At 30.8% G+C, this 25,110-nt stretch overlaps 1 protein-coding gene and 1 long non-coding RNA gene across 2 annotated transcripts in view; one reads left to right on the top strand and one right to left on the bottom strand.

The window, feature by feature from the left end:
• Window positions 1-25,110, bottom strand: part of LOC145297537 (paired box protein Pax-7-like) — a 405,080-nt gene that overhangs the window by 328,376 nt on the left and 51,594 nt on the right. Inside the window, exon 2 of the mRNA XM_080143496.1 lies at window positions 12,457-12,513. Within this exon, the coding sequence (XP_079999622.1) occupies window positions 12,457-12,513 (57 nt within the window). The remainder of the gene's footprint in view (window positions 1-12,456; window positions 12,514-25,110) is intronic.
• Window positions 1-25,110, top strand: part of LOC145297553 (uncharacterized) — a 124,013-nt gene that overhangs the window by 79,982 nt on the left and 18,921 nt on the right. The window contains exon 2 of the long non-coding RNA XR_013870268.1: window positions 13,516-13,596. This is a non-coding gene — a long non-coding RNA (uncharacterized LOC145297553). The remainder of the gene's footprint in view (window positions 1-13,515; window positions 13,597-25,110) is intronic.

Here is a 25,110-nt window from a genome sequence, read left to right as displayed (position 1 = left end):
TTTAACGTCTTCTCTTTTAACAAAAATTATGTAAATAACAGAACTGTTAATTAGAGGCCTCCTTAAATTTTCTGAAAAAAAGGCGCAAAATAAAGTTGACATTCTTTCAATTAAAACATTAAATCAAAAATGAATATTTTTTAGGTTGATGTTGAATTTACTAATTTATTCTATTATATGAATATATATAAACTTTTAATAAAAAAAATCTGTTTAAAACTTCATATCGCTGAATATTGGAATTTAATCTCATTTAAATATTTTTACAAATAATTATTTTTTAGAATTCTGTTTTTTGTTGTTTTTTGTTTTTTTATTGTAAATCAAATAATTATATTGTCGAGAAGAAAAAATATCGAGAAAAGGCTTTGATTTTTTTTAGCATAATAGTATTGATTTATGCCCATTTTTATTTACAACTTCAAAGTAAGTAAATTATATATATATATATATATATATATATATATATATATATATATATATATGCAGGGTTACCAAAAAAAAACCCCCAAAAGAGGCCGTCTAGAACATATGTTGTAGAACGAAAAAAAAAAAGAAAAAAAGGGCCAAAGACCCTAGTGATTTAATGTGATGTTTTGAATATAATAAACTAGTTATGACCAAAGTTTCATTTAAATAGGACAAAACACTAAGAAACGGGGCCTAATTAGAGTTGGGGCCTTTTTTTTTAGTCACCCTGTATATATATATATTAATTATTTGAACACTTAAGCTTTAAAACGCAAAAAAATCAAAATTCATATATTAATCGATAAACTTTTTATGCAGAAATTTAGGAATAAATAAACAGTTACAATAAAAAATGGATAAAACCTAATATGAGAATAACCTTTTTTAAAACAAATAGATTTCTTTTTAACGAACTGCAGAGACGAGAGCTAATCGTATTAAATTATATTTAACGTCTTCTCTTTTAACAAAAATTATGTAAATAACGGAACTGTTAAATAGAGGCCTTCGTACATCTTTTTTGAAAAAAAGTGCAAAAATAAAGTTGACACGCTTTCACTTCAAGCAAACAAATAAAAACGATTATTTTAGGCTAATGCTGGATTTCCAATTTACCATTACCAATAGTCATATATTTTATTATATGAATATATGTTAATATATATTTTATTATATGAATATATATTAATATATATTTTATTATATGAATATATATTAATATATATTTTATTATATGAATATATATTGATATATATTTTATTATATGAATGCATATTAATATTGGAAACCCGTTATAAAAAATTTCTATGTTTAAACTATATATTGTGGACTATTGGAATTTAATATCATTTAAATCTTTTTAAAAAAAATAATTATTTTTTATAATTGTTTTTTGTTGTAATTCAAATAATTATATTATCGAGAAAAACGTTGATTTTCTTTTTTTGTTTAACATAATGATATCGATTTTATGTCCAGTTTTATTTACAACTTCAAGGTAAGTAAAATAAATAACGGATTTTTATATGCACATATAAAAAATAACTATTTTTTAATTAATTTTAAAATAAATGTTACGATTTTTATGGGCCTATATTTATTTTCTTTAGATTTTGTAACTTGACATATGAGGGGGGGTAAACACTTAAAAAGTATGTCCCCTTATATATTTAATGAAAGCTACTTTTGAAATGTAAGTTAGTTTAAAATGAATCGAAAATTTCAGGAACATCTGATTGGTTGGTTAGTTGTTTTTGTTTTACGGCATATCAACCCTTTTCAGGTTATTTAATGCCGGATCCAAAGATTTTGAAGAAAGATTTTTTAAATAGAATATACTTGTTGTTTTCACGTCGGTTTCTATTTAACCCATAGTTGGGACCCTAACAGGTACTACCACTCCGGGTCAGAGTGGACCTGGGAGCAATGGTAATTAAAGGGTGGCTCCACACTCCCCAAAGCCCATAAGCTGGGGCCTCACCATGATATAGTTTAAGGTCATATCCAGGACCCCCATTGAGGGACTTTTACCCTCTGCAGGGGGGCAGTCGGCGTATTCTAATGCTCCACCGACAGGGTCAAGGAAAATCTGACCATTAGTTAATTTTTGCTAAATTTATATATATATATATATATATATATATATATATATATATATATATATATATATATATATATATATATATATAACTACTTCATTTACTCGCATAAAATTAATATACGAAGGTATAGATTTATGCGTAAACTTTAAGTATTTACTTCAAAAGTGCTCAATACGTAGGTAGAGCTAGTTAGTGATTTATATATATATATATATATATATATATATATATATATATATATATATATAACTACTTCATTTACTCGCATAAAATTAATATACGAAGGTATAGATTTATGCGTAAACTTTAAGTATTTACTTCAAAAGTGCTCAATACGTAGGTAGAGCTAGTTAGTGATTTATATATATATATATATATATATATATATATATATATATATATATATATATATATATATATATCATGAGAATAATAGAAATAGCATTCCGACAAGATTAAAAAGGAACAAATCAAGTTATGTGTTCATCAACTTTTCGTATTTATTGTCAGACTTCTTGTGGATGAATGAAACCATTTAACCTTCTTGTATTTGGTCGCATGTCGCACGCTATTAAGAAATTTGTTTTAATATTCATTAAATAGAAAAAGTAGGTTTCTTAAAACACTAATAAAATTTTGTAATATGATAAATTTTATATATATATATATATGTGTGTGTGTGTGTGTGTGTGTGTGTGTGTGTGTGTGTGTGTAATATATATATATATATATATATATATATATATGCGTATGCTAGAACTTTTTAGAAGTTCATTGTAATAACTTTTAAATAGAAAACGTAGGCTTTTAATATCGATGTCAGTGCGACAACTACTCAACTTTAAATATATATATATATATACTAGCATTTAAGCCCGGCGTTGCCCGGGTGTTTGGAGGTGTATGTTGAGCAAAAAAAGAAAGCGGTCAATTTTTTTACCCCTATTATGACCCCTTAACATTTATTCTTTTGGGCTCAAATCAAATTATTAAGTTAGATCCATGTCCAAGGAACATATATCTAAAATTGCAAGTTTTTAGACCAAAAATTGTCGGAGGAGTTTGGTAGAGTTCTCAAAGGTCAAATCGTTTAACGTTGACACCTTAATAGCGAAATTTGTGGCCGAAAACTAATCACAAAGATTTTCCCAAATCTCAGTATCCTGTATATCCAATTTCGAGTCTGTAGACTGAAAATTGATAGAGTTCTTGCATAGGAAAATGTACACAGACACACTCACAGACACCTTCACTTTTATAGATAAATTGTTATGTGTGAGCGTGTGTTTTTGTGTGTGTGTGTGTGTGTGTGCTAGTACTTTCTCATACTAAATGCTACGCAGTTATGCACAATGTAGAAATATGCATAAATAAAACTGAGCGTAATAGTTAAATGAAACCAATCATCCAATAAAAAAACTCCCTCCAAAAAGAAGAATTATTTCATGAAACGTTGTTTTTCAAATAACTATGCAAATTAGTAAATTATTAGGAATTCGCCAACATATTAATGACTGGGGTATATTAAGAAGTTTGTTCCAATAATTTTTAAATAGAAAAAGTAGGCTTTTAATACTAATGTCAGTCCAAGAACATACTCGACTTTATATATATATATATATATATATATATATATATATATATATATATATATATATATAATTTAAAATGTGAGGTTAGAAAGAACGATCACGTGCGAATTTGTTTTGTTTTTTGAATATCTGTTTATTTTAAAAAATACAAATTCGCACTTGATTGTTCTTTCTAACCTCACATATTTAATTCCATTGTCCCCGTGCTTCTTAAAAGTGGATTAATACTTATAATATATATATATATATTTATATATATATATATATATATATATATATGTATGTATGTATGCATGTATGTATATATGTATGTATGCATGTATGTATATATGTATGTATGCATGTATGTATATATGTATGTATGCATGTATGTATATATGTATGTATGCATGTATGTATATATGTATGTATGCATATATGTATGTATGTATGTATATATTTATATGTATGTATGTATATATTTATATGTATGTATGTATATATATATGTATGTATGTATGTATATATATATATATGTATGTATGTATGTATATATGTATGTATGTATGTATATATATATATATGTATGTATGTATGTATATATGTATGTATGTATGTATATATATATATATATGTATGTATGTATGTATATATATATGTATGTATGTATGTATATATATGTATGTATGTATGTATATATATGTATGTATGTATCTATATATATATATGTATGTATACATGTATGTATGTATATATATATATATTACAATAGAAAAATAATAAATTTATAACTTAAAATATTGCAGCATTAAGAATTGATTATATAATGTAATAAATTGAATAAAAAAATCTTAATATTTTAATAGCAATATTTTAAGTTATAAATTTATTATATCTTTTACTAGAATATCTTGTCCTTTCCTTTTCTAGTTTTAACAACCAGTCCTTTACTTTTCCATGTTTAAGCTTAACCATATTACTTTTCATGCTCGCATTTTTTTTTATTGTAATCCATGATTTTTCCAGGCTTCCAGTCAATCCAGTTGTTCTTTGTTTAATTTCTGTCTTATTTTTTTGCCACCATAAGCATAACATACACATGTGTAAAATAACAATGAACGGCACTCGTCTGCTTTCATTAAACTCCCTCCAATTATCTCCCCTTCATGCTTTCATTCTCTTTGTTTCACTTGTTACTTCTCTTTTTGCGAAAGCGGTGAATTGGTAACAACAGTAGTCGCTTAAGTGATGTGGTTGCTATGGAAGCCAGTTATTAAAGACGTCGCTCACCTTCTTACGTTTTTTTTTTACGATTTTGAACACCAGTAAATTCATCATAACTTTTGTTTTACTAAACGAAAATTGAAAAAAAAATTCACTATATAGCTGAGAAGGTGATCTATGAACTATAATAATTGTTTGAAATTTGGTCGAAAAATGAGTGACCGAAATCTACCACTTAACCATATACAGGGTAGTGTTTATATATATATATATATATATATATATATATATATATATATATATATATATATATATACATATATATATACATATAGTAAAATTGGTAATTAGTAAAAACCTGAAGAGAGTACTCAATACTATTGCAGAGCAAATATGTGTTGTATTTATTTTATATACATATATATATATATATATATATATATATATATATATATATATAAATGAACGGTTCTGTGTATCTGTGTGTGTGTGTGTGTACATTTCCCTACGCAATAACTCTCTCAATTTTTAGTCTACAGACTCGAAATTTGATATACAGGGTACTGAGATTTGGTAAAATCTTTGTGATTCAATTTCGGTCAGAAATTTGGCTGTTAAGGGGTCAAAGTTCAACGATTTGACCTTTGAGAACGCTGCCAAACTCCTCCGACAATTTTGTGTCTAAACACTTATAATTTTAGATAGAGGTTCCGTGGACATGCATCTAACTTAATAATAAATGTTAAAGGGTCATAATACGGGTCAAAGTTTTAAAATAATTACCAAATTACTCAGACAATTTCTGGTCTAAACATTTGAAATTTTACATAAAGGGTATTCAGAGATAGGGCAAGCTTTTTAATCGGTTTGGGTCGAACATTTTTAGTTACCAACATATAAATGTATGTATGTATGTTTGCATGTCAGCCTAAACTTTCGACAAAGGCGACGGATTTTACCAAGATCAGTATGATTTTAAAGTTCGACCTTTCAGACGACAATATCGAAAAATTGGCTAAAAACATTAATATCTTCACCTTCAACTAGGCACTTTTCTACAGGGGGGTCGCTTTTTTCGCCGATATTTTTTAAAGTCATCCTCTCCTTTCGATTGTCTAGACTAAATATTAACATAAGCAACTTCAGGTTTGGCGGTGGTCGTAATCGCAAAGACGTCAGGTTTTTTTTCTCCCCATTCTTTTCCTTCTTCGCGGTACGGGTTCGAGCATACCTTCCTACTACCACTTTTTTTTTTTGTTTGCTCAACATACATATCCAAAAACCCGGGCAACCCCGAGCTGAAATGCTAGTATATATATATATATATATATATATATATATATATATATATATATAGTTGCACCTCCTCCGGGATGATTCCTCTAAGCCGACATTATGCCCCTCCGATTGTGGTCGTCCGTTGAATCAAGGCAAATGTTTGCTGTCATGTGCAATCAGTCTCGCGGCAGATAGGCGCATTCGAATATTAAAAATGACAAGTGCGATATTGTTCAAGAGGAAAGCAACAGACAGCGGAACCGCCGTGTCTGAAGCAAAGCGGCTTAGACCACCACCTTTCTTTTTAACAGCTGTCACTGCGAGGGCTACGGTGGCCCACATTCTAGACGAGTTGATGGTGGCGACGGCGGCGGCGACGAAGTAGGGGAAGGCAGGCTTAACAGTCTCATCTTATCTCACTAAAAAAAAAAAAAAAAAGTCTCCAATCTTTCCAGGGTATTTGTTACTTTTGTTTTATTAATTTAACGGCGTCCTATTATTTGCATGATTCGGACTACTGGTCTTATCTAGAGCATTATTTTCACACCATTTCGGCCGATGCAACCTCCCGTCCTCTTTAAGCTGTATGTTGTTGAACTCGGGAATTCGCACGAAATTTCGAACGGGAGTATGATGCTCTCATTCCGCCAGCTATGACCGGATAGTAGTCCTGTAGGGTCTGCCAAACGATTGTGAAAAATGGACCGCATGTTTCCATGACGTCAGATTTGTGTTAACTACGCGAACTATGGAAAAGCAAAAGCGACTTAATGATTTTTTTAAAACCTTTGTTTATCTTCTTCAAACTGCAATTAATAATTAATCTTTGTTATAATTTTGTTAGGTTTTAAGATTTACACAGTTTAACGATTAATATTATAAACATTTGTATATTAAATATGAAATACGGTTTTTCTGAATGTTCATTTGGTTACCTACGGGCTTCCATATTTTGTTCGGTAAAAAGAGACAAACAAAATATGAGGGGGGGGGCTACAAAATGCTTCATATTTGTGCAATAATATTTTCAAATTGGTTTTAATCTGGCAATATAATAGCTGACAAGAGTCATGTTTATATTAAACCTTAATATTTAAAAAACAATTTAAACACAATTAATTAAAAATCTATGTTATAACAGAACATTTTGAAATAATAGAATTTTAATCGTTAAAAATTAATTGATGTTTACGAAGTTTCTTTTTGTTAGCAATTCAACTGATTATAGTATATATTAATTCGAAAAAAACGCCATTTAAAAAAACATAATAATATTAAGTTTAATTGCAACTTCAAGGTAAAATTTTGTACAATATGTGTATTTAATTTTTTTTAAAATAAATATTTTTTTACTTATTTGAATTCTTATGTTTCATAATAAATAGAAATTTCGATAGATTTAAATATATTTTGTTCGAATTTCGAAAAAAATAAGCGCCGATTATGTAAACACGATTTTCGTCTCACAATTTCATTATTTTCGTTCGATGAAAAAAATTGAAAAAAATTATTACTAGTTTATTTTGCCCTTCTTTTAAATGGTACAAAAGTTATATTGATAATATTAATTTATAATAAAGTTACATCGTTTTACATATAGGGTTGGGTAATTCTGTGGTGACTTTTGGCAGTCCCTATAGTCTTGAATAATCAGTAATTGTATTCTGAGTTTCTTCGGGCACTAAGGATTGAACCGTCGACCTCCAGAAGAGTGTCAATACCAATTTAATTTTTTACCTAATACTCTCCCTATTACAGCGTGAGTCTTCGTGTGTTAAATGAAGCGTTCCGTTCGAAATCCGTACTGATTCCCGAGTCCGATAGCCAAAATTGTCGGTTTTTACAAGATACACCCGAAGACGGTCGAAGATTACGTCGGCTGAAATGTTGTGAAAATAACACTGAAGATGTGTACAGTAGTATGAATAATCCAAAGATAAATTATCAATCCTCATCTCAAATATTCAGAAAAATTCCATTACATTATTTCGATTATAGAAAATGTCTAAGATTTAATACTTAAGCTTAAGGGGTCTGAAGATGAAATAAGAAAATACTTCATATTCATCTCAAGCATGAAAAATTGCCATTCAGAATATGGTCAATTAGGGGCAATATCTCTAGTGACACTCCAAACAGTAAATTGAGCAGCAAGATGTCTGTTCACATTACATTTAATTTTCAACGTGTTAGTACAGTAAGCCGGATGCAGGGAAGGAATTCAAAGTTTAACAGAGTAGAAGGTTCTTAGGCATCGAGAGAACTACGATGGAAGCGTTTTTTTTTGTTGTTTTTTTTTTTTCGGGAATTTTGCTCAATCGGTTTCTAAGGATTGTGGATGAAATTTATGGCAAATCTGTTATATTTTCATGTTTCAAACGAGGAATTGTTCCCATATTATGATTCCTGAAAACTCTTTAAAATTCTCGACAGAAATTGCCTTTTTGAGACTATTAATTAACTAATGTCTATTGCTTATTGGCAAAATTTCACACAAAAATGGACACATTTGAATTTTCAGAACAATATTACAATAAATGTGAAAGTATTTTTATAAAATCATCATCACGATATTAGTCGCCTAAACGTGTTATTTCTACGCGTGCGCAAATATAGATTAATATTTTTAACAACATTATCTCTTTCTCTCTCTCTCTCTCTCTCTCTCTCTCTCTCACTCTCTCTCTCTCTCTCTCTCTCTGTATATATATATGTGTGTATATATATGCATATATATATATATGTATATATATGTATGTATATATGTATATATATGTATGTATATGTATGTGTATATATATGTTTGTATATATATATATTTATGTATAGATGTGTATGTATATATATATGCATGTATATATATGTATATATATGTATGCATGTATATATATGTATATATATATATGTATGTATATATATACATATATATATGTATGTATATATATATGTATATATGTATATATATATGTATGTATATATGTATATATGTAAGTATATATATGTATGTATATATGTATGTATATATATGTACGTATATATATATATATGACAAAAGTGTACATTCCAAATTCCAAGATGATGTCCATTTTGCCGATAAATTCTTTCAACATATTAAAATGTTCAATTCTTCACAGCACTTATTTCGTAGTGCAGAAACATTTATATAATTATTACGCCAATTTGTTAAAAATATTTTCCGCGCTGAATAAGAACTCAATAACTTTAAAAGAAGAAAAAAAGAATAATAGCATAATTACAAAAAAATCCGAAAAGATCGAAAAAGTAGTTGCATTTGTATTTTATGATATTTACGCCATCTTTGATTTTGCATATATGTATATATATATATATATATATATATATATATATATATATATATATATGTATATATATATGTATATATATATATATGTATATATATATGTATATATATATATATATATATATATGTATATATATATGTATATATATATATATATATATGTATATATATATATATGTATATATATATATATATATATATATATATATGTATATATATATGTATATATATATATGTATATATATATATATATATGTATATATATATATATATGTATATATATATATATATGTATATATATATCCCTTTTGTTTTATTTTACTTCAGTCGAAGTTCTCAGAAATCAAGGGGCCCACAACCTGGGGCTAACACTTGAAGTCTATATGAGATACATAGATATTCGAATGTTCCATTAAAGTTCTTTATCTCTCAAGCACTGAGTTAGTAAAGAAATTGAGAACATAATTTTCCTCTCCCCAATTGAGCATTTTCATACGTTGTAGTATATCTTTCATGTTGGTCTCTTGGTCTTACTGGATTCCAGGACAAGAATGTATCTAGTCTGGTGGAGTATCCAGTTTCGTGCTATTACTTGAGGTAATATCACTTGGAGAAGGTGCACCATTTCTCGGAAAAGCTGTGGGGTAGCCGTAGCGAGGAGATCTTATTTTGGGCTGCGAATACTATGTGATTTTGAATATTTGGTCAGGGTTTACTTCTATGGAAAATGTATCCTCATGTCAGATTGTTCTGACAAACCCCTGTACAGAGAGACCTTAGACACTCGAGGATAGTGTCTAGTAGGTATTCAAGTTCTCCCATATATATATATATATATATATATATATATATATATATATATATATATATATATATCTTTGATTTTGCATATATATAAATGTATATATGTATATGTATATATATATATGTATATGTATGTATGTATATATATAAATGTATATATGTATATATATATATATGTATATATATGTATGTATATATATATATATATATGTATATATATGTATATATATATATGTATATATATATATATATATATATATATATATATATATATATATATATATATATATATATATATATATATATGACATCTGAAGTGTGTGCGACACGAAGTTGCGCCTCATTGATCACCTAAAACACTTCGTAGTTGGGGCTGGCTCAATCCTAATAAGCAAAATGTATACTCGCATCCGTGTTCTGCCAACGATGAAGATTGTAATCTTATTTTTAAATTTACTTATATATATTATAATTATTTCATTTTATTATTTTATTACTATAGATAGTAACCTTATTTTTTCCACTGACGTGCCATGTATTTCACGGCTGACCTGCCTTTAAATCTATTAAAAAACAAAATTTTAGTTAAGGTTTTCTTTTTTTTCATCCTTATATAGGTGAATTCTCTTTTTTAACTGTAGACTTTAGAGAAGTCGGCTGATGCAAGTGCTAAATCTATTTCTATTTAACGATTTTAGCTATTTCTTTTTTATTTATTTTTTTTTTTTCATCGTTGTTTAGTTGAATTCTATTTTATAATTGTGAACTTTTTAGACATCGGCTTATGTAGGTGCTAAGTCTGTGATAAGTTAGTTTGTTTCTTTTTCCGGGAATTTAAACTGCATTCTTTTTTATTTTTACAATTTATTTTACTCAAACTTCTCCAGACTATATATATATATATATATATATGATAAAAATAATGGAATTAGTATTCCGACAAAATAGACAAATAAAAAGGAACAAACCGAGTTATGTGTTCATCAACGTTTCATCTTTATTCGTCCATTCATCCAGAGAAAGTCTCTACATACATACATACATATATATATATATATATATACAAAATACTAAAAATTTACGCATAAAATTATATTTTTGTATATCAATTTACGTGATTAAATGAAGTAGTTATATAAATATGTATGTATATATAAATATAAATATATATATAAAAATAAATATATATAAATCTCTACACATATATGTATAAATATATATATATATTTATATATATATATGTGTGTGTGTGTGTGTGTGTGTGCGTGCGTGCGCGCGCGCGACTTATATTGGCGACTTAAAGAACTACCGGATCAATGAATTTCACATATTTGAGGGAACTGAGAAATAAACAAGCCAGACATCTCCCTCCTTCAATCTATTTTCATAAGACGTTTTCCTTTACTTTTTCTCTCTCTTCGGTATACATTTATATTTATTGTCTTTTTTTTTTTTTTTTTTTTTTTGTAAAAAAAGCCGGACTGGAAAAAATTTGACATATCGTAGAAATCAAAATTCTCTCTCCTACCCACAAATAAATAAATAAATAAATAAATAAAAATAAAGAATGGTATCTTTTTAATTCTCTGATGTATCGTTATTTTCATGGACAGTGTTCGAATGAGCTTCAATCTATGGTCCCCCCTCGCCAAACTTTCACAAGAAACACTCGTCTAGCTGTAAACACTATCAATAATTCCCCCCACTCTTTATTTAGCCTAAACCTAAACGTAGATTCCATGAACAAAGCTTTTTTTCTTAGAACTGCACGCCTGTGGAATTGTCTTCCGTTTTCCTGCTTTCCGGCTGACTACAATATGGTTGTCTTCAAGTCTAACGTAAATAAGTTCTTGATGAGCCGTTCCATATAAGTTATCAACTTTACCAAATTTTCATTACTAATGATTACTATAATGTCCAATTTCTACTGTACACTCTTTAACCCTTATCCTTGAGTGGCCTCTTGGCCTTGATAATGTGGTGATGCCTATGTAAAAAAAAAAAAAAAAAAAAAAAAAATTCAGCATGCGAAAATAACCCTAAATTGTTCTGAAAACTCGCTGCATACAATTCTTTACCTTTGAAAAATTCTTTGATTAAATTAATAATGTTAGATATTCACAAAATCGATTTCCACGAGTCTAGTTGGTCAATATATTAAAATAAAAATGGGGGAAGAACTTACCGAGAGGATAATGTACAGATCTCGAGAAGGACATATTTACGAATTGGAGACTATTCCCTGGTGAAAAAAGAAAAAAAAAAGAAAATAAACAAAATCCAATAAAAAATATAGAACATCATTTTTGTTTGTATTTTGTATTTTTTTTCAAACATTTATAATTTAATATTTGTTCAATTGTAATGGTTTCTTTTTTTTTTTTTTCTCTCAATCGTTTGTATTATTCAGATTTTTCAGACTACTATTTTCATTTTAAAGGTTATCGGTTGATGTAACCACCGATATTCTTAATGTGAATTTGTAGCGCAACGGATACAGGTGTTGAGTGAAAATTTAGTTATGAGTGGCATTTTTCTTACGGTCGAAGGTTCAATACTCATCACAGGCAATGAAAACTAAGAATACAAAAAAAAAAAAAGGGATACATAAAACTAAAATAAAAAATTACTTAATTCCTTAAAACTTTAAACGGCCATGGCTGACGGAACAAGAACAATCCTTCCTCTGTGCATTAAATAAGTCTTCTAGGTCAAAATTCATGATAGATGTTCTAGTTCGACAAGACGTACCGAAAAAAGTCGAAGGTTACATCGGCCGAAACTTTGTGACGTCTAAGATGGAAACCGTTGTCCGAATTATCCAAATTCTCGTATTATTTGGATTCATCGGACTACTGTTCTCAGTTTGAGTGCTATTTTCACAACATTTCGGTCGATGTAACCTCCGACTTTCTTCAGGTATATCTTATCGAACTCGGGAATTTCGAACAGAACCCTTTATTTACTTCACGGGGGTAGTATGCTCTCGTTTCTGTCGGCCATGACTGGCCTAAGAAATTCGCAATTGTATTTTTCGGTCGCCCACACTGAGAATTGAACCTTCAACCGAATATAACTTATACAATTGATTTTTTCAAGTACTCTAAACATTGCGCCACGGGTCCTCGTCTCAAAAATCCAGAAACGTAATTTCAATTTTTTAATCCTAAAATCTTAGTCATTTTTCTAAAAATATTTCCTATCAACTGAATGTATATATATATATATATATTTATTTTTTCAGATTCTGGATCTATTCCATCATCGAGCACGTGAGAGTTTGTTGAAAAATATTCTAGCAATACAAAAACGAAGAAAATTAACAGTGAAGTTTTTGTTTCAATTTTATTTTTTTATTTAATAATCATATTTTTGAAAGTTTTTCAAAGACATTTAGTAAATTAACGAAAGGAAAAATGGGATAAAAGGGACACATTTAAAATAAAATAAAATAAAATAAAACAAAAGCCAAACACATTTGTCTACACGTATAGATCTAGGTGTTAAAACAATAAAATAAATGAAATAAAATAATAATAATAACAACACAGTAATTGAAAGAGGTGGAGCTGAGTAATCTCGTCATTCGAACTGCAGGGAACACCACCGGTCAGTGTAAGAGAGCAATCTCCAGTTATAGCCTGTGTGAGAATTTTGAGTGAGTGAGTGTGTGAGTGATGATGATGATGATGATGATGATGACGACGACAAACCCCCTTCCCTAAAAAAAATCAACCTGTGACTTTCGTAAGATTATGTAAGGCCTGCTCGATCGAAAGGTTACATGATTCGCAACTTTGTGAAAAAAAACATGCAATTCGATTTATAAGGAAACTTGATGAGCCGTTCCATATAAGTTAACAAATTCACCGAATTGATTACTATAGTGTCCAATTTCTACTGTACACTCTTTAATCCTTATCCTCGAGTGGCCTCCTGGCCTTGATAATGTGGTGATGCCTGTGTCCAAAAAAAAACAAAAACTGAACTTTATTCAATATAAATTAAAGAAAAAAAAAAGTATTCAGAATAAGTTTGTTCTTTTTTTCTGAATTTTTGTTTGCTAGTACCCGTGGCGTAACGGATGAAATACTTGCTATATTTCAGTTTTAAGGTACACTCATCTGGAGATTTAAGTGCGAGTAACACTCAAATTACAATTGCATATTACTTTAGGACATTTACCCGGTCATGGCTGACGGAACAAGAATATGCTACTCCCGTGGATTAAATAAAGAGTTCCGTTATTACTTTCGTACAGATTTCCGAGTTCGACAGAAAGATTCCCAAATTCGACAAGATACATCTGCAGAAGGTCGGAGATTACATCGACCAAACGTTGTAAAAGACAACACTCAGGATGAGAACAGTAGTGCGAATAATCCAAATACGAATTAGTTAACCTATGTGTTAATGCTGCGTTCAAGTAAATAAACATCGCGTTGTTCCAGTTGATATTAAAGCTAAAACTTCGTTATTTTTATTGTAAAATACGTTCACGTTTATTGGTATAATACATTTGAACAAGGATAATAATTAAATCAATATATTTTTATAGGCAAGTTAAATTTAATAAAAAAAACAAAAAAACATGTTGAGTCTTTTTGAAATGACAATCTTACATACATAATGTTATTTTGTTAAGAAATGTTTTATACTAGCAAGACCCGTGGAAATTCCACGGAATAAGAAATATATTTAATCAACAACTATGTTTTGATAAAACTGATATTTTTCTAGATAGCGCAAAAAATAGGTTTTCGGACACACACACACACACACACACACACACACACACACACACACACACAATAACATGCAGTAAGTATGAGTTTATTGATATTTCTATGAAAATACTATCCATTATATTTCACATATAGAACTGACGCAGATGAGAGAAATCATTAACTACTAATAAATACTCAGAAAGTAATATTGTGCTACATAGTTCAATGCAATTAATAAAATCACATTGTAAGAGACAATCTTTATTTTACTTTTTCAGTCCAGTGTCTCTTGGCATACAATTTTTTTGCCCTGTTTCTTTCGAATGTACCGTTTTTAGGTAGCGCTTCACTGACATTTTTCTTCAGTAAAGAACCGTTGCACATCAAAATTTCTGCGCGCTTCCTTCTCACACTAATTACAGCAGTGATCATATATTATTATAAAGATAATCGAAACCGAGGCTACATGAAAGGGAGGTTATTTTCTTGTCAGGTGTTTCCAGATTGGCCTTTTTAAAGCTAAATTTCGCGAATTTGGCCGCTTTGAAGAAGTTTGGCCTTCAATAATTTTATTTAGCCTTTTTCAAAGCGTAACATACGGACTAACTAAGGAAGGAAGGAAACAAGTAAAACATCATAAAGATTTTAGGAGAAACAAGCAAGTAGTCGCTTTTTTTATTTAAGATTGTCAAACTTTCATAACTTTTCTAAGTTGCGATTTGCAAAACATTTTTTTAGTATATTTAATATAATGCGAAAGAAAAAATAAGAATATATATTGATAAATTAATATTAACGCAATGTTCATCAAAATAATAATAATAATAATAATAATAATAATAATAATAATAATAATAATAATAATAATAATAATAAATTTATTTCGGTTACATTTTATCCAAATTTTGGATTGCTGATGACAAATATTCGAATTTTTTATGCATTGTTTTTTTCTTACACCAAATATTATTTTTCAACAATATTATACTACGTACAAAAAAAAAACAACTTTGTGGCCGGGTTAATAAACTTTGAACATTCTTTTTGCATCCAAAGAGGTTTTAAAGGAATTTAATAAATTTAAAAGAAACACAAGAAGTTAAATCAATTAGCGTGATTGAAGCCACCAGTTTATATATATATGTGTGTGTGTGTGTGTGTGTGTGTGTGTGTGTGTGTGTGTGTGTGTGTGTGTGTGTTCCAGGTAAATATATCCTAAAGTAAAAACCAGTGAATTTAACGAAGCTGTAGGACTCAACAAAAACAGCAGAATGTTATTTTATTCAATTTAGGTAAACGAAATTACAATATGTCGCTACAATAAATTTTCTGTTTCCATCTAAAAAAAAAAAAAATTATTTAAAAGGTTAAAGATTAAAATACTGGCCTTTATGAAGAACATAGACTTTTGTCGCTGGATGAAATCTTTTGAATTGAAACAGTAATTTTATTGTAGCGACATATGGTGATTTTGTTTACCTAAATTGAATAAAATGCATGTGTGTATTTATGATTTGGTGGGAAATATGCGTTTTCAATTATATTTCACTCTCTGTATATACCAATCCTTTTTGCGTAGAAGTTCAATGCTTGTTAAGTAAAACAACAGAGCATTTTTTTTTTACATGGAGTTCACCACTTATCAAGGCCCAATGGCCACTCGGGGATAAGGGTTATTGTGTGTACGGTAATCAATGGGATAGTGTAGCAATAGTATTGGAGAATTGATAAGGTGTCATTACTTAGGGGGCGGTTCATCAGGAATTTGTTTGTGTTGGACTTGAAGACATCCAGGTTGAAGTCGGGAGGGAAACAGGCAAGCGGAACAGAGTTCCACTGGCGTGCAGTTCTAAGAAAGAAGCTTTGTTCGTGGAATGTACGTTTTGTTTAGGCACAGATAAGAAGTGGGGAAAATTATTGATGGTGGTTTCAGCTAGTCGGGTGTATTTTGAAAAAGATTGGCGAGGGGGGACCATAGAATGGAGCTCAGACGAGCACTTGCCATGGAAATAACGATAGAACAACGACAGGCTCGCTACGTCTCATCTGTGGGAAAGAGGTTGCAGGGTAGAGAATTTATAAATGAATAACAATATAGCTACAATCCAAGTTCTTAGGTTTTATTCATCTTCAGTTTTTCACCATATTAAAGACGTCAGTACATTTTACAGACCCGTTTCGTTTATGCAGAAACGATCAATATTTTTATGTCAATATGGAACTTTTTCTTGCGTATACCCATAAGAAAAAAAATTCTTAAAAAGAAATAAGCATAAGCATATAATGATGGAAATGAAACATATAAATGAGTTCACATGGCTTGTTTATTTTAGATTGGGTAAAATTTAGATTTAAAAGGCCAAGGAGCTATAATTATAGATTTAAGGAACAAACATTAAATACATTAAATACATAAATAAATAAAGGAATTAAGAACAAGCGATAAATAATTAAAAAAAAATGAAAAGATAAACAAATAAATAATTTTGGAAGTGTTATAAAAGTAAAAATTATTCGGAAATAATATGTCAAAAGAGTTATTTTATCGTTCGTTTCGTGTGGTTTAATTTTTTTTTTTTTTTTACAAGGTAGTCACCACTTATCAAGGCCCGGAAGCCACTCTGGGATAAGGGTTATTGTGTGTGCAGTACGTTAGTTTTGGAGATCTGATAACGTATCTTACTTAAGGAGGCGGTTCATCAGGAATTTGTTCACATTGGACTTGAAGACATCCAGGTTGTAGTCAGGTGGGAAACAGGTAACCTGAACAGAGTTCCACAGGCGTACACTTCTAAGAAAGAAGCTTTGTTCATGGAATCTATGCTTTGATCTTGGCACAGATAAGGAGTGGGGAAATTTTTGACAGTGGTTTTAGCCAGACGGGTGTTTTTCGTGAAAGATTGGCGAGGGGGGACCAGAGATTGGAGTTCAGACGAGCACCTGCCATGGTAGTAACGATAAAACAAAGACAGGCTCGCAACGTCTCTCCTGTGGGAGAGAGAGATTGCAGAGAAGAGAAAAGGGCATCACCCACTAAGCCACGAAGCCTATTTTGTACTCTGTCAAGGCAGGATAGGTTGTTGTATTTCTTGTCCTGAAAAAACATGAAGTTAACATTTTAATAGTTTTTTTTTGTTTGTTTTTTGTTTTGTTTTTTGTAGTACCAAATATATTTGAACTGCTTAAGAATTTTATTGCACCAAAGAACGTTTTGGCATAAAAATAAACTTTAAACATTGTTTTTATTACAAAAAGAAACAAGTTTTAACCAAATTTCTGCAAATTGTTAAAAAGATGATGTCTGCAGGTAGACATAAAGTGAAATTTTATATACGTTCAAAATTAAATTAGAATTTTGTCTTAGAACAAACGAAATGTTTTATCTCATAAAAATTGGTGTTTTTTAAAAACTTTTTTCTTACTTTTTTTTACTCACGTTCACTGTATTCGTACTGGACTGGTGGCTGAATGGTGGTGTCTGCTCAGATGCTGCACTCAAATTAATTGTCTTTAGTCAATGGAGGGGGAACCCCTTCTATACTATGGCAATTTTATTTTTGCAGAATCCCCTTTTGAAGGGAGCTGGTTATGTCCCACATTAAACCGACCTTGTGAAACAAATAACCATTCCTAACAAGATAGTCTACGTTACATTTAAACCTACATATCAGTACAGCCAGAGAAGCAGGCAGGAATTCCAAAATCTAACTGTTCGAGGGAAGAAACTAATAGAATAGAAAGCTGTCTGGCAGTAAGAAACCTCAACAGTGAAGGGGCGAGATTTTGTTGTTAAGCGGGTTTGTCGGTGATATGAACGTCGAGTGAGGCATAAGCGCAACGAGTTCATCAGAACAAATTCCATTAAAATATATGCAAAACGGGAACAGAGATGCAACATTGTGGCGATGGGTCAGGGGAAAATTTAGGGAAGTATTTGTTTTATTTTTATTAAGTACTTTTCTGGCAAGATAGTTTTGTCAACCATCTTGAATTTGAGTTTAAACGAGTAATTTTATGTTCAAATACGACTTCTACATTGAAAACGATATGAACAAAAAAATCATTCTTTTCTTTTTCTAATATCAAACAATTACTAGATTAAAAAAAAATGAAGTTTATTCAAGAGAAAAATTACCATCGTCATATGTCTCCTTGTTTTTATCTTATTTTGTCTATCGCGCTCTCATGCAGAAATTTTTACAGTCACCACAATACTGAAGAGGGCCATTCTGCTTAAAGTTTCCTTACTCTGCTGAAAATTTTATTTATATTTATATGTTTTTGTAGAGATTCATTGGAAGATACTACATCTCGAAGATCAGGAACTTTAGGTTTGAAAAGTAATGTTATGGCCATGTTTGATCAGCGAGAGAAAGAGGGCGGAAAAGGGAGGAGAGAAAGGCAGAGACAAAGAGAGAAAGACACTGAAGAGGAGAAGAAGATGGAGAGAGAGAGAGAGAGGGAGAGAGAGAGAGAAAGAGAGGGGGCATAGGAGGGAGAATGATATAGACAAAAAGAAGGGGTGGAGCGTGCGGGGTGGTAAGAGATTAAAGTGTTTCTCAACTGACAACTAGAACGCAGATTAGTGAAGGATAAGACTCGCAGCTTGATCGGCTCATTTCAAATGAGGACAGCGGATTCGATTGGATTCGTCATTTTGATCTACTCCCACTCTTTCTTTCACACTTTCCCTACTCCTCTTTTCCCCTCTCTTATTCATTTTTTTCTTTCTTTCTTATTCTTTGTTTCTTTTCCTTTCTTTCTCTTACTGAAACACGACTTCAATCATCAGTAAAAAAAACAACAACTTTTTACCGATTTTACGGTTTAATAAGCGCGAAGAACAAATTACTAATACAAATCGAGCATCTTCTCCTTGTCAATCATTCTGTTAAGTACAGCTTATCTAAAGGTTTTTAAAACATCTTCACACAAAGGTTGCAACTCAGGCACATCTATTGCCAATGAAGATTTAGCAACTGTCTATATGAAGCCGACACTATACTATTACTTCTATTACTAATGGAAATTTCGTATCTGTATGTCTGAAATCGAACCTATACTATTACTTTTATTAATTGTACTTCTATTACTAATGGAGATTTGGTATTTGTCTGTCTGGGTATTTATTTGCTCCCCCACCGAGCAAATTAGGCACAAGGCCGATTTTTAATGCGAGGAGTGAAGGAGAAATGGGGACCAACTCCTCGGTAAGTAGGGGAGCTGGATAGTGACAATTGGTATGAAGAGTTATCCCTACATTGACCAAGGTCTTATATGTGGGGGCAACCCCACATATGGTCTTTGCTTGCAGTATCTGCCGGAACAGATTGTATTTATTTGCTTCCCCACTGAGCAAATTAGGCACAAGGCCGTTTTTTAATGTGGAGAGAGAGGGAGGGGGGAGGGAAAAGGGGACCAGCTCCCGATGGGTGGGAAATGGATAGCTGTTGGTATGAAGGGTTGCCCCTACATTGACCAAGGTCTGATATGTGGAGTAACCCCCACATATGGTCTTTGCTTGCAGTATCTGCCGGAACAGATGGTATTTATTTGCTCCTCCACTGAGCAAATTAGGCACAAGGCCGTTTTTAATGTGAGGTAAAAACCAGCTCCCCTAAAAGGGGTCACTCTGGTTACCAAAAATAATAATTGTTCCAGTATAGAGGGTTTCCCCTCCATTGACTGGTACAAATTCTGCCGGAACAGATGGTATTCATTTGCTCCCCCACTGAGCAAATTAGGCACAAGGCCGTTTTTAATGTGAGGTAAAAACCAGCTCCCCTAAAAGGGGTCACTCTGGTTACCAAAAATAATAATTGTCCCAGTATAGAGGGTTTCCCCTCCATTGACTGGTACAAATTATCTTAAGTGCAGTATCTGCCGGAACAGATACTACACTTTGATCCCGGCCCGATGTCGGAAATCGAAACTATATCATTATTTCTATTAACTGTAGTTCTATTACTAGTGGAGATTTTATATCTGCCTGTTTGAAGTCGAACTTATACCATTCTATCCTTTTAGATGGAGGGAGCCTGGTATCACTGTTATTGTCATAGTATCAATCTGGCATTCTTCCTTTCATTTTATTTTATTTATTTGGGGAGGGGTGATGTAGTATCTGTTCTATTGCCAATCTTCCCTAGCGTTACATTCTCCTTTCAAAGTTTTGCAATCAGCTGTTGATGAACAAATTAAACATCTTATATATTAGGACATTTATGCCGATATATATGCTAGTACCAGATTGGTGACCATTTGGAAATTCTAGGCGTTGTATGTGCTTTCCGCTTATCCTGGCACTGTTTCCAATCGTTCTGAATCTCCACTTGCCACTGGTATTCAACAATGTCCACTCAAGAAAGATGTGGTTGGGGATTGAAAAACTCTTGCCACACAATTTTCACGCGCAGACCCCCTTACGATGGGTATCTATACTTTGTCAAAACTGAAGGAAGCCATATATATATATATATATATATATATATATATATATATATACACTCACATATATATATATATATTGTCATCCACATACAGTACTGTTTCGTTGTACCACAACTCATCAATGCGGCTAGACAAACACCTTTCCAAAGCCGTGGATTGAACCTACAACCGTCGCATTGACAGTCGGCAGCTGTCACCATTCGGCTTCGAATCAGTGCCGTAAATATTTCTATATATATATTGGAAAGCAATATGCTGGTATATATAGATTTACTTTTCAATTCAATAGACAAATAGCATCCAAGGAAGGAGGTGTTACAAATGCTTTTCATACCTTGGTATTTCGAAGTCTAACGCTTATCATCAGAAGAAGAGGGATTGAGCTAGGTAACATACAATGCAATGCGACATCTAGCTAAAGGTACAGTTTAGAAAGGGATATTAAAATACCTGGCATATCAGGGGATAATGGAAGGAGTGTGGGGGATCTGGGGTTGACAAAATGCATGTATAGGTTTGCTTAAGCTATAGCGGGGAGGGGGGACTGAAATGTTGGAATTACAACAATTAGAGGCAGGGTAAATATCTGAATGTTTCAAGATAAGCTAAGCGGTGAAGATTTAGGTCGATGTGAGGCTGGATATTATCACAACAGAGTAAGTAGCATTCAAAAATCGTGTCTTATCTAAGAGGGATGAGATGAAAAACTACCAGAAACCCTCGTCAACCTTATCTCCGTGTAGACAATCAGGCCAAACTATCGTGTTGTGAGAGTTGTTCTGGGTGACCAGAATAACTGATGAACTTTTCTTTTGGGTCATTCCGTGATCGGGAAGGGACAACGCCAACTCATATACTCAGCTAACCTCGGCTAATATTTCCATATAACCTTTTAAGGTTATGAGGTCGTATGACGAAATTGTCTAACCATGATAAATATAGGATAATATTGAGAGGAGAAGAAAGAGGAGAAGGAGGAGGTAGTCGTATAATAGGGTAAAAAAAATTTCAGATAAGCAAAAAAAAAAAGAAAGTAAATAAAGAGGGACGGTTGAAATTAATGAACGTAGAAAGGGATACTGGGATAATGGAGTAGGGTGAAATGAAAAAGCAGTAAAAAAGTATAACAAAGAAATACAACGAAAAAAATATGAATACGAATAAAAGTAAAAAGGAAAAGAGATTAAAAAAAAACATAACATGAAAATAAGATGGAGGAGATATATAAAATAAAGTAACCTAAAATGAAATACAGTAAAATAAAAATAGAAGATCTATAATATAAATCTCACCTGTCTGCTGTAATGTATGTATGTATGTATGTATGCATGCCTAAAACTTTCGACAGATGCGACGGATTTTTACAAGATCAGTATCATTTTGAAACTCGACCCTTCGGACGACGAATATCGAAAAATTATCCAAAATCATTTCTTCCTTCACTCTTAACTGGGCATTTTTCTACAGGGAGGAGTCGCGGTATTTTCGAAAGTCATCGCCTTTTTCCGATTGTCTAGCCTTAATCTAAACTTTCGCCACTTCCGATCTGGCGATAGATGCAACGGCAAAAACGTCAGTTTTTTTATTTATTTATTTATTTATTTATTTTTTTTTTTTACGTTCTATTCTTCCTTCGCGGTACGGATTCGAACCTGCCTGCCTACTACCACTTTTTTTTTTTTTTTTTTGCTCAACCAACACGCTAACACACACAACTCCACTTACTTTTTCGCCTTCGTGTCACGGGTTCGAGCCTGCCTCCTTACTACAACTTTTGTTATATTTTACATTTTTTTTTGCTCAACACACACCTACACCCACCCGGGCAACGTCGGGCACCTAGACTAGTAAATAATGCAGATAAAATAAAATAAAATGTGATTGTATAAAAGCAAAAATACAAAATGCAAAATAATGAAGTTTTGGTAAAAAGGATGGGGAATAGAGTTATAAAATAAATTAAAATTAATCAAAGTAAATTAAGGTAAAGTTAGAAATATAAGGTTAAGCGAAAAAGATAAATAGGAAGAGAAATATAAAGAGGAGGATATGAATGGAGAAGGAGGATGCGACATGAGATGAGGGGGAAGTAAGGTTCGGAATAAGATATATAAAAAGTATAAATAATATGAAAGGATATAAAAACGTATAGAAATATAGAAAATACATTGATAGAAGCAGAAATAAAAGCAAAATAAACATGACAATAAATGATAAAGAGTAAAATATGATCACATGAGAGATACAGATCAAAGATGAAACAAGTTTTAAAACTCCAAGGACAGGAGAGTTCTGTTTCGGTAAAATTCCACATTAATTAGTAGAAAGCTAAGTTCGTAAGTCAACTCTCTCTCTCTCTCTCTCTCTCTCTCTCTCTATATATATATATATATATATATATATATATATATATATATATATATATATAATGTGTGTGTGTAATTTTGGTTTGTTCAAAGTTTATACAACCATATTTCTACATTACCAATTTAATTGAAATTTTCAGAAAATCTATCTGTAAAGTCAATGAATATTTGCATGTTATTAAAATAATTTTACATTGCGAATTATAAAAATATTAATTAAAATATAAATATTTTTCGAAGTCGTTTCTGCGAGACTGCCCAATAATATTTCTGGTAACTTCCGTTTCAACTACTCTCGAATTACAAGATAAATAAAAAAATAAAAAAGTGACTCATGCAGAAAGTGATCCGTGCTGAAATAATAACGTTATTATTAACATGGGGAAGGGAGGATGTTTTGTACCTATTCTGTACTTTAACCTTACAATTGAATAAAAACATATAAAACTTTAATCAAACGCGGAAATACGATTTAAAAAATAGCGCGGATCACTCTCTGCATTAGCACAAAAAAAAATCCCATATTTTAAAAATTTTAATTAATTTATGTACTTACCAATTTTTAAATTTTAAATACCTTTATTTATGTTAAGGCTTTTCACTCATGAAACATTACGTTTTAATTGTTTAGTTTCTTTTCTTTTTTTGTTTACATAAAAAATTTGTTTTATCTTTTTCTAAACTGTTTCATTAGTGAAATACAATAAATCTGCTGGTGTACAAATCCAGTGATTATCGTCTTACAAAATATTATTGGATGTAATATTTTATATTAGACTATCCCAGCTAAATAAAATTGCTCAATATACTAGATAGAGCAAATAAATCATAATTTAGGAATTTAAAATTTGAAAAAGTTAAATTCCAAATATAGAAATTTTATTGTATGCAAGACAAAGAATACAGTATAGTAAAATATATTTCCTTAATCTATGAGTTTTCGATGTTTATGCATCTCTTAGAAAGAAAAATATTAGCAAATATTATAAAAGGTTTGTACCTAATTTGCTAAAGGTAATAAACATAGAAAATTAAATTAAATGTTTTTAAAGTTTTTAAATCCTTTTAGCTATATAGAATTAGGGAAATTGGATATTGATGCAGTAAAAAACGGATATTGAACTTCAAATCGAAAGTGTATGCTAAACCCTGTAATGGAAGTTCTTGGTATTCGGCTGGTAAAAAGATCCAACACGTATTGTAATAAATCCAAGGAAGCTGGTAACAATCCAATATATACATATTTCCACGGTTTTTCTTTAGTTTAATTGGATGTCCGGCAAATCTTTGATGATA

This window comes from Euprymna scolopes, chromosome 2, assembly GCF_053919585.1.
Source record: "Euprymna scolopes isolate OS-2025 chromosome 2, ASM5391958v1, whole genome shotgun sequence".
In the NCBI taxonomy this organism is placed as follows: domain Eukaryota; kingdom Metazoa; phylum Mollusca; class Cephalopoda; order Sepiida; family Sepiolidae; genus Euprymna; species Euprymna scolopes.
Note: the sequence above shows the minus strand (reverse complement) of the source record. Positions and strands in the feature narration are given on the sequence as shown.